The following is an 11,985-nucleotide window of genomic DNA, read 5'->3' as shown; positions in this document are numbered from 1 at the left end:
AGTGCTCTGCACCCAGGGCAAAGAGCAAAAAGCAAATGGGCTGGGCATGCTTATTGTTCCCCAAAGCAAGCTGTCTTTGCGGGTGAAATGCCGGCCGAGGCTATGGTTGCCTAGTAAGAACTTTTATTATTTGTTTGCTTGTTTAGTCAAAGGGCGCGACTCCCTTAAGCGACAACTCCTCGGGCTGCAGCGGAGTCACGAGGAAATGAAGCCCTCGGGGATTAAAGGGCATTTCCACCCCAGAAGCTGACAGTCAGCCATCCTCGGAAAACGGCCCTGGAGAGAGAAGGCAACTGCCGGCGCCGGGCTGCTCCTCCTCCCTCAGCTCTGTCACCAGGTGGGCGGGAAGCGAGGCCGGCCAGGCGCCGCCCCATCGCAGGGCCGCGGGCCGGGCTGGTTGGCTCCGTCCTCGGGCCTCATGAGGCAGCTGGCTCCGGGGCGGGCCGGCCTAGGCCCTCCTCCGCCTCCTCCCTCAGGTCGGGCGGCCCGAGGGTAGCAGGATGGGCGTCGAGTAGGCGCCGGCCTGCTCCGAGGAGCCCTCGCGCGATGGCCGTGACAGGGCCTCGCTCCCGAGCGCCGCTTCCGCCGCCGCCGCCGCCTGGAAGCCTCTCGTGGCTCCGGGGCGCCTGAGAGGAGGAGGACGACCAGGAGGAGGCGCCTTCTTCCACCGCCCCGCGCCGCCCACCTCGGCTGTCCTGGCCGAGGCCCGGGGCAAGGTGAGGGGAAGAGAGGGAGGTGGGCTCGCCCCGGAGGAGGCGGGGAGGGCGGCGTGGCGAAACCCGAGGTCGGGGTCACAAGTGTCGTGTGGAAACCGTGTCGCGGGTGGGAGATTTCGGCCTGGTACGACGGCAGCGAAGCCTCCCAAGGAGGGAGAGGTGTCAACTCCCCTTTTAGCCGGGCGCCCTGGGACCAGAAACATGGGCGTAGCCAGAGGGGGGGGGACCTCAGATTTGTATTGATTTTTACTGTTTTTTGGGGGGGGGAGGCCCCCTTAGCTGCGCCCATGGGCAGAAGCTCAGAGTCCCCACTAAGCGCAGATCGGCTCCCCGCCCCCCCCCCAACGCAGCTGGGCTCGCTTACTACATCTTATAATAGCGATGGATCCACACCGTCGCCATTGGTGGAAAGCGGGGCTGGGGCGGCTTTTCTGGGTTGCATCCCAGGATCCGCGGGCTCTCAGCTCCGTACTTGGAAGCAGAGGATTCCATATAAGTGCTGGGAGGGAGCGGTAGAAATCATTTTATTTCGTGGAATTTATATACACAATGCTTGATTTTGGTTTAAACAAAACAACTTCCAAGCGGCCTGCGGAAATAATAAAGCAAAAAATAAATAAATAGGAGAATTGGCAACCATAGCTTAAAACCTTCAAAAACAGTGGGAAGCCACAGATAAAACACACATCGACTTTCTGAATTTCCGGGTAAGCCTGTCTAAACAAACATGTTTTTAGAAGGTGTCGAAAGGAGTACAGCGAAGGCGCCTGCCTGGTTATCATCACTAGGCAGGGAGTTCCAAAGTGTAGGTGCTGCCGCCTTAAAACATGTGAGTTCTTACAAGTGCGGAACGGAGATCATGTGGCGCCTGCAACAGTGCCAGTTCCGCAGATCAAAGTTCAGTGGGCATCTGGGAGTGTAAGGAGATCTTCTAGGTTAACTACCTCTATACCAGCCTACTGCTTGAGCTTGCTGGAAGGACTGAAAGCTGAGTATTTCACAAGAGGAAGTGGGGAGGCAGCTTGGCAGGGTTGTAAAGGCCACGAGTGGCAGGTGCTGGGCCTTGATAACACTAGATACCACTATCTGAGGAAACCAGTTGTCAGAAACAGGAAGTTTCTGACGTCTCTGCTGTGTCGAGGTGTCGCCCCGAGGGAGTATTTCTGTGAACATTTTGAAAAGCAGATCTTGCATGAGCTGCAACATAGGAGCAAATCCCATTTAAAGCAGAGGACATGGTACTTCTGCTTGCAAAGGATAGATCTGTTTGGCTGCAGTCCGAGGTACGTTTACCTGAGAGAAAACCCCATTGAATGCAGTGAGACTTACTTTCGCTTAAACATGCATTGGATTCTCTCGTTAGATGGTTTCGTACCTCTCTGCTGCACTTGGTGCAGAAGCCTGAAAGACAAAAAGGGATGGTTTTTTTACAAAACCACCTGTGGTCCTACAGGAAGGTGGTTGCAAATGTTTTAACTTTCCTGTAGTTTTTTTGTATCACACCATCTATGAAATGTATTCTTTTCTATAGCAGTTCTAGTCCTCCAGCACATATCTTTTTCTTGTGGAGTTTTAAATATTAGGGAATGCTTTTTTTTTTTTTGTATGTTAACCACTTCTCCCAGTATGGGAATATGTGGGAAGGAGGGAGCCATGTAATTTGCACCAACTCTGAGAAAACGTGTTCTAGTTCTTTGCTGTTGCTGCTCCCGGGATAGGAGTGGGATAAAAAGGGTATAAACACTGGTGTGTATATATAAAAAAAGAAAAGTGACATAGTATTGGTGAAACTGACAAAACCACCTACCTTTGTCAAGTTTCACTGCAGAACTGGAAAGGTGTACGTAAAGCAAATTACATGGTGGCAGGCTAGGAGATTAAGGTTAGGCTAAAAGGTAATGAGAGACTGACCCAGTGAGCTTTATGACTTGAGTGGAGATTTGAACCCTGGTCTCCTAGATCCAACACTCTAACTATAGCATACTGGTGCTCCCACTATTCTCCCAGCATGCACACTGAATTTGTGCTGTTAGAAGATGAAACACACAACATATTTTTTTCAGTGTAAGTTGTTGACCAATATTACTTGTCAGTCTTCAGATTTCTTGGATGCCTTTTATTACACGCTTCCTCATTTTTAAAGCAAGTTTACAAATGGAAAATTTTAAACATAAAATTATGGATGTGGCCGTTGTTGGCTATTACTTTATTGTTATACTTTCTTATGAAATGGCCAAGATTTATATTTTACTATGTTTAGAAAAAGAAAATGTTTTTATACTAGTTCAAAACATAGTAAAATATTATCTTAAGTATGAGGCATCTTCAACATGAGGTATAATCACAAACTAATTCCAGGGAAAGAAACAGTATGTTCATATGGTCAGTGTTTTTCTGCATTTTTATCTTATGTTTTCAAGCATAACATAATTAGTGTTCTTTCTCTCTCTCTCGGCAGAAATCTCTTCAGGAAATGGCATCTCCTAAATCCTTAACGCATTTTTTGACCTTTACATTTGGATCAGCAATTGGATTTTTCTTATGTTATTTGCTATTTAGTTTAGTGTTGGAAGAACAAGTTAAAGTTGAGCCTCATCTTCTTTACAACAATCCTCATGGCCATCACTCAGATGGTGATGATGAAAGCCATCAGCTGAAAGGACAAATGAATTTCAATGCAGATGCCGGGCAACATAAAGGTATATTTATGCAGCTGTACAGAGCATTACAGTTCAGTTTTCTTTACAATATATAACCTTGTACATCCCTCGAAAATGGATTGTACACATATCCCATGTTATAAGTATTCAAACTAAATAAATAATCCATGTATCTTTTAGGATACAGGCTTAAGTTTTTCCCTAAATTGTTTTGTAAAATTTAAATGTTCTGAGTCCACAATTAAATGCCAAGCGAAACCACATGCCTTAAGAAGCCAGCAGGTCATTATCACATCTACTTTGAAGTGAGTTACATTGCATTAAATGTGGCTTATTCTTATGGAAGTGTACATATGATTGTGTTTAAGTTTGTAAAGCTGAAAACTTGTTGCTGGTGGCTCTGCCTCCCCCCCCCCAAAAAAAACCCCCATAGTGCTGATATCTAGGAATTTGATAATTTCTCCATCTTCCCAACTCTGGCACTCATATTGTAAAAGGGCCTGGGAACTTGAAATAGTTTTCTTATCCTGTTTAAAGGGGATGGAGAATATCTTAACATAACATCATTTAAAGGAGAGTGGATGTCATGATCAACTTTAACTGAGGTGATGTTCATTTACAGTGTAGACAAGGATAGTTCAAAGCTTTCAGCATACTTTTACAAATCTTTATTCCATTAGCCTTGCTCAGTATCATCCCTCCCTCAACATTCCAAGTTTGTAGAATCTTGCACCATAAACACTGCAGGAGCAGCTGTCCTGTTATTGTGGCTGCCAGAGCTATGGCAAAACCGTGTTTGTTTTGAGCTTTCTTTAGAAGTACAGTATACACCTTTCTGATGTGCCAACTAAGGTATTGTATCTGTCATTTAGTTCAACATACTTTGTTTTTTGAGGGTGTAGCTCTAAAAAGTGGCATATAAGTACTTAGAAGTGCATAAATAAATATGTGGTGTTCTACTTGTGTGAAAATTCTAACACACTGATGGTATTTTGCAATTTTGCTTCCCTGCACCCCAGATGAAAATAAAAATATTGCTGAAGAACTGTACCAGAAAGTAAGAATACTTTGTTGGGTGATGACTGGACCTCAAAATCTGGAAACGAAAGCCAAACATGTCAAAGCTACTTGGGCCCAGCATTGCAACAGAGTGCTATTTATGAGCTCTGAGGAGAACAAAGACTTCCCAGCAGTGGGATTAAAAACCAAAGAAGGCAGGGATCAGTTGTACTGGAAAACCATCAAAGCTTTCCAGTATGTACACGATCACCATCTTGATGAAGCGGACTGGTTCATGAAGGCAGATGATGACACGTATGTTGCACTGGACAACTTGAGGTGGCTTCTTTCAAAACACAGTCCTGAAAAACCAATTTATTTTGGAAGGAAATTTAAGCCTTTTGTGAAACAGGGCTACATGAGCGGAGGCGCAGGTTATGTGCTCAGCAAAGAAGCTCTGAAGAGATTTGTGGATGCTTTTAAAACCAACAAATGTACTCATAGCTCTTCTATTGAAGACTTGGCATTAGGCAAATGCATGGAGGGTATTAATGTAGAAGCTGGAGATTCCAGGGATACAACTGGCAAAGAAACTTTTCATCCATTTGTTCCAGAGCACCACTTAATTAAGGGATACCTACCCAAAACTTTTTGGTACTGGAATTATAACTACTACCCTCCCATAGAGGTAAGATTTTTGCAGTGCTTTTCACAGTCTAAATAGGCCACTAGAAAATACCTTTTAACTTTGTCTATGTATAGCTGCCATATACTGTCACATTGTTGGCCCATCCAATTGAGAATTGTATTCTGATTGATTGATTTCCAAATTCTTACATCTGCTAATAGCTCTTTATACACACACACACACACACACACACACACACACACACACACTCGGATGAGCCTTTCTATATTGAATCTATTTTTTCTAACACTTAAGCTTTATGGCTATCTTGCCAAATAAAACTGGGCAGGTGGGGGAAGAGTTTGAAACAGTCTTTTTCTTATGTCCCACAAAGTGATTCTGCTATAGTTTGGTACTTTTATGACCAACTCTGAAAAAAGTACATTTCAAAATAAAACTTTTTTTGCTGTTACGTAACAAAAAAACACATCCTGAGCACTGATTGTTAAGTGACAAACCATAGTCCATATTAACACTTGAAATATATTTAAAACATTTGTTTCTTTATCTTGCCTGTTCATCCTGTTTTTTCTCTTTCACGGCAGGGTCCTGGCTGCTGCTCTGACCTGGCAGTTTCTTTTCATTATGTTGACGCCACCACTATGTATCAGCTGGAGTATTTGTTTTATCATCTCCGTCCTTATGGGTACCAGTTCAGGTACAATCCTGATGCTCCTAAGGATCAAGGAAAGCAAAATTTAAGTGATGCAGCAAAGGGTGATATAAAAGCCAAAGCTGAAATGGAAAAGCCTTTGAAATCCTCTAAATAAAATGTTTGGTACTGCACTGAAGGCGCCTTATGGAATGCTGAACTAAAACATTTAGCTTACAGTGGAGCTAGATGGATTTCTTAAATAATTACAAGTGTTTCTTCATGTGGCTGCAGCCAGCAGATTCTTTTCTAATCATGCTGTTAGCAAGGTCGTTTCACATGCCACGAGGACTGCAAGGTCAAGTCTATAAAACTTTGTAGTGAGGAATTAAATGTCTTTAATCTTGATTCAGTAATGTATGCACACAAATCTTATATTGAAACAAATATCTGTTTTCCACATTGACCCACAATATGCAGTATTTTAGTTGTTTTTATCATGAAACAATGCTTTGTGTCAATTCTTGGACACCTTCGATTAATTACATTAGATACTGTTGCATTCTTTGCTAAAGGATTCAAATGTGGAGTATTTAAACAGAAGCTTATCCTGACAAAGTTAGCAGTCAAGAAATAAGCCTCCTGCTTAGATGCCAAAGTTTAACATTTAGATCTAATTTTTGAAATGTTGGTGAATATGTTGGGTTTTAGTTTCATACATTGGAAGGAAGTCTGAGAGTGTTTGAGATGTGGCAGAAGGTTAGGTAGAAACTTGAATGAGAATCTTGAGTTCTGTAGTATTATAATGGGCACAGTTTCACTAGATAAATTAAAAACATATCCACATATATTTATCATGCTTCATCCAGAAAGTTGATTACTATAAGAACTACAATGATAGTATTATAGGAAGCAGCAAACTGTCCATAGCTCCATTCTGGTTTAATGCTATTGATTCCTTTTTTAAAAAAGAAGAAAAATCTTTCTTTGTTTATAGAGCTGGACTTGCAACATAATGTGATATTTTGTTGCCTGTCTAGAATGTAAAGTGTTTGTTAGTTTCCATTTAGGGTTAGATGGCTGTTATTATTTAGTTCAACTTTAATAGTATATTCCTATTTCTTGTGTGACATCCTTTTGGTCAGTCTAAAACATGATTTCCCTTGAGTGTTTCAGATGGTTGTGTTGTTGTGTTAGGCTGTTTTAAAACATAGATCTTTATCCACACATGAAGGAGCTGTGTACTTTGTGCTAAACTTAACAGTAGTGCGGTTTTCCTGTAGCCATCATGCACTCACACTCTAGATACTGTGTACTGAAATATACTAGTTCCCCCCCCCCCCACCTTCAAATTTAGACTTTCTCGCTCTATAGTCCTGCTAAAGTGATCTACCAAGGCTTGTTTTATGTTTGCCTTAAATTCATCATATTGATGATAACAGTGAGATTTTGTACTTGATGGTGTTTGCTGGTTAGAAATCATCACCAAGTTTCCTGAACTCATTACTATGTGCTTTTTAATTGAAATGGAGCACTGGAGAATTACCACTGTCTTATAAGATTGTTTACTTCGAGGTTTCCATATGCAGTACACCTCTGCCTCTCTCCATTGTTTAGGCATGGGATAATAGTATTGTTCTGTTGCCACTGTTGCTCTTAATGAATGCTCAGTACAATCTTAATGTTTCTTCTTAACTAAGTAGGCTTTACCTCACATGAAAATAACAGACTAGATTTTAAAAATTTATACTATAGAACTGTCTGTGGAGAAGTTTTGAAAACTGAGATTTCCAGAATGGTTCAGATCTTGGCTTTTAGACGTGCTGCTTCTCTGTTACATCCATCAAAAGGGGAAAGTGCAAAAAATAATAGGCATGCCAAATTCTCAGAGCATCTCTGGTGACAGATGCATTGCTGAGACAAATGTTAAGCTATTGCTCAGTAGTAGAATAAATTTTTGCTTATGTGATATATAACATCTTTTTAGTCTCCAGCTTGTTTATACCCGTCTCTTCTTTTGCTCGTTTCGACTTTAGTGGCATTCATCTGTCCGACCCATGTCACATGGCAATCTACCTCAAAGTATTTTCCAAGCACCTGGTATAAATTGCCACTGCTTTAGTGAAGTGGCTAATCTTTGGATGGGGAGAGTGAACTATTCTAAGTCATTTTGCATTAAAGCATCTGTTAATTATTAGACCCTTTCTATTCATGAGTTTAGGTAGTTGAATTGCTGTCAGTTTGGCAGCAAAAGGGTACAGAAACTAAAATAAGAAATTAAAATTAAACTCTCCTCAAGGTGCATGGAATATTGATGTCAGTTGAGTGAAGATAAAGCAAACCAGATATCGGGGTGGGATTAGAAGGAATTGACCTTCTTGGGCCCCTAACAGCTTACAGGAAGTATGATGGGATATGTTGCATCTGATTAAAAAAACCTCTTCTCTCTGCATTATACAGAGATGTTTTAGAAATAAAGGAAAATATAGATATATGTATATGCATTCTGGTTTGGAATCTGAGCCTTCTAGCACCATAGGAACATAGAAAACACAGAAATCAGCCTTATAGCCAGACTGCTTGTCCACCTAGCCCTTTATTGTCTCCTCGAACCAGCAGAAACTCTCCAGGATCTCAGGCAGAGGACTTTCCCATCACTTTCTACCGGATACTTTTAAGCATCCAAAGGCCTTGGAGGAGGGGACTTTGCCCCTGCTTTCCCCTGTGAGATCTGAAAAACAATAGAAGGCTACCGTTCTGGGCTGGTGGGAGCCCTGAACAGGAGCAGTTATTTTTCGTGTGCTGGGAAACACAGCAGCATTTTCTTGCAGGTGGCACTTGTATGCTTAATATATTCTTTCATCTGGGGTGTGCTTGACAATCATTTGTATTGACATGGCCGCTCCTGGCATTCCAAGGAGACAAGATGCTGGCTCCTGGGAATTCAATAGATCAATAACTCAGCTGGTCCATTGAGTCCAGACTTCCCTAATTTGTTGCCACAACTACTGAGTTATTGTGAATAGTATAAGACTCTCCCTCTATATGCTTAGTTGTGTATATTGTTACAAGATGCATGGGATGAGACTTTTAAATCCTAGAAAACACCCAAACTAAAACACCTTAATTTTAAAATATTGAAACTTTTTTGTTTATGGAAATAACAGCAGAACAAATAGTCAATCCATGAAGAAGATCAGTGTTCTACTCAAACCTGGCATTTTGCTCTCCCCTTGTTTATACCTATCTGAACACTCTTATCAATGCCTCTATTCTCTCTCTCATCTCATTCCCTCCCCCCATACACTCTTTCAGCGCTTCTAACTCTCCCCTCAACATGTCATTTAAAAAATCTGTCAGTCGGAATCCACCCAAATGTTTCGTCACACGCCCCTGCTGTTAATCATTCTCCCTCTTCTGTTACACCCCCCTTCCAAACAATTGTCTGAATTTGACGTTCCATGACAACAGAAAAGAATATAAATCATAGTTTAAACACTACTACTGAATTCCACAGGTCTGTGTTCCATTTGCAGAACTCATTTGTAACAACCCCTTCCCTGGATCAAATGGAAACTTCACAGTTAATAGAGCCAATATGTACAATGCCCATTGAACTGTCACAGGTGTCATGTTGATAGTTCCTTTTAAAGAATCTGATTTGAAGAACCACAACTGGTAATTCAGAGTCTCAGCCTCCTTCAGTATATCTGTTTCTTCAGAAACAATAATGAGGCCCACATTTAATCTAGCATACATTTCTAAGAATGTTTCTTGTAGGAGTCACAGAATAATTATTCAAAATTCCAGCAAGGTTAGCAGTTCCTTGCCCCCCTGCAGTGACAATTGCATATTCACCTGTATCCCCAAGTTTAATGTATGAATACAATTGCCCGTTTGCATCCACAGTCAGTTGAATTTATTTTCTGATCCCTGCATCTTGGCAGGTTTTAGACGTTAAAGCAAGATAGAGTTCTTGTTCCCAACTTACCAAGGTTTCACATTTCTTTTTCCTTTTGGTTGAGGTGAAGTCCCCAAAGTTTTATGTTGTCTTCACAGCTGTTTCTCCGGGGCTTAAGCCCCTCTGTTATGTTAGATTTAGAGTATTCAGTAGCCTTTTTCTGGTTCCCAACAGCCAAGTCACTTTTCCACAGACTCAAGTCCAGATCATAGTTCTCTCAAGTGGAGTGTGTTGGACAGTCATTTGTATTGGCATGTTGACTCGTGATGTTCTAAGAGCCCCCATACAATTTCTGCAAGCTCTTGCAGGAATGAATATGCAGCTACTGCCTCAACAGAACCAAACTTAATATGGTCCACTACAGAACCACACCATAAGTTTTACTTCCTCCCTATGTCTAGTCTTGCTGTTAACTCAGCAGTGGTGGAAAGGGAATTCCATACTACATTAGCACAAGCTTCAGCAAATTCAGGGAATTTTATTTCACTACTCCTTGGCAGATGAATTCTCACTTGGAACCCTCTCAAGATCAACTTCTGCAACTGTTCATGCTCTTTTGGTTCCAAATCACCAGTACTGCAAGCCACTTGCCCTGGTACACCATAAGGAGCGCGAACAGAGTGCAGGTCTCAACCGAACTTTTCTGCCTCCTAGTTACAACTTGTACCCAGGCCACTTAACACCATGAGTTGGCTTTTGGAGAGTGCTGTCTCTAAGCTGAACTGCTGTGGCTCCTGAACCCTCTCGGCCAAGGCTACCTGGGTGGTTCTGTGTATGCACTCTGCAATCTCACATTCTCTGACTTCTCTTGTAATAATCTTCAATTCATTCTTCTTTCTACGTCCCTGAGCTTCAATCCATGTTTCTTCTGGGCCTTCTCCCTCTACTCCAATTCTTGGCTCTCTGTTTCATTTCCAGACAGAACCCTCAAGCTCAAGCACCATTTTTTAAACCTCTATGGAATCGGAATTCATCCCAGCGTCTTTGTTACCTCCATTTGAATTTGGTGCTTTCTTATAAGGCATTATCTAGCCTCTACTACCTCTCCAGACCAAAATAATACTTGACTGCACAGCTCTGGGTCTTCTCTTAAAGTTCCAGGTTACCAAAATTCTGGGGTATTCAGGACTTCACCAGTTTTATCTCATGATTTCCAAATTCCACGAATCTGGATGCTACTACTTTGCTGCCAAGTTGGGACATCTTGGGGTCCTGTAGAAGGCCCCTGGGCATTATTAGGCTTGTTTTGTCAGCTGGTTCACTCAGTCTAGACTTTCCTATTCTCAGAACAACCTGCTACCTGTGTGGATCAGCCAAAGATGTGGCATGACACTTTGATCCTAGAATCATCAAAGCCAGAAGACTTAAGAACTTCAGCTGTATTTATAGAAAAGAGTATGCCAAATGATAAAGAAGAACAAATTGTTTTACTATACTAACCTGGCATACCTGACTTCTCTTTTTACAGCTGTCATAACTCTTACCTATGCCTTTATTCTCTCTCCCCTCAACTGTTCTTGTTCTGATTCCAGTTTTCCATCACACACCCTTGCTGTCAGTCATTATTCTACAGACCTTTCTGTTCCACAGCGCATCTTAGGCAGTTTCACTTTATTTGCTGAAGTCCTTAGTAGGGTGGGTGGGGGTATTCCTCATCCCTTTCCTTTCCCCTGTAACTTCCTTTCCCCCATGACATCCGAAAATCACTACAAGGCTCCTGTTCCATGCTGTTTAGAGGTCCCAACAGGAATGGCCCTTTTGGGGGCCTGGGATGCACTACAGCATTTTACCGCAGGTCCCACTTGTACATCTAAAGTTATTTCAGTTGGGGTCTGTCCATCATTTGTATTGACACAGCAACAATAGTACCACGTAGGGAGCAATGTTTTGCTTCATACATTGGCACTTGTTTTATTTGCTGATTTTCAAAGTAAAGGCTTGGATCTATTTCTGCCAGTTACCTTCACATGTTGCATAACACATCATTCTAGAAAATCCCCACCTCCCCAGCCCTCAAGAGCAGCGGCTGTAGCTGGAAGTCTGAGTGTGCACCGTTATTTAGTCTGAGTGAGCCACCATTGTTCAGTATTGGGAGGGCAAAGGCTACCACTGAGCCAGCTAAACATTTATTTACTTTTTTGATCAGGAGTGCCTTTAGCAGAAGGAGGCACAGGTTATCTTCTGGGAAGCAGCTTATTACTGTGGGGTTCAAGTTTTCTTCCACCCTTTTCTTTAAACTACTTTCTCTCTCTCAGTGTTGTATGTTCAGTGTAGAGAAGCAGAATAGCACCCAGCTGCCAAATTCTGACGCTTGACGACTCCTCGTTCATCGCATCCCTGATCTTGGTTCTAAAAGATGGAAATCGTAG

The 11,985-nt window shown here is 42.1% G+C and overlaps 1 protein-coding gene across 1 annotated transcript; it reads left to right on the top strand.

Moving 5' to 3' along the window:
- The first annotated feature begins 352 nt into the window (after positions 1 to 352).
- C1GALT1 (core 1 synthase, glycoprotein-N-acetylgalactosamine 3-beta-galactosyltransferase 1) lies at positions 353 to 7,633 on the top strand. Its single transcript, XM_081882871.1, has 4 exons — positions 353 to 716; positions 3,175 to 3,415; positions 4,396 to 5,063; positions 5,609 to 7,633. The coding sequence occupies exons 2-4, from the start codon at positions 3,190 to 3,192 to the stop codon at positions 5,831 to 5,833; spliced, it is 1,119 nt and encodes a 372-aa protein (XP_081738997.1). The 5' UTR covers positions 353 to 716; positions 3,175 to 3,189; the 3' UTR covers positions 5,834 to 7,633.
- Positions 7,634 to 11,985: the final 4,352 nt, after the last annotated feature.

Source organism: Podarcis melisellensis (genome assembly GCF_964234715.1).
Source record: "Podarcis melisellensis genome assembly, chromosome: 12".
Taxonomy (NCBI): Eukaryota; Metazoa; Chordata; class Lepidosauria; order Squamata; family Lacertidae; genus Podarcis; species Podarcis melisellensis.
Note: the sequence above shows the minus strand (reverse complement) of the source record. Positions and strands in the feature narration are given on the sequence as shown.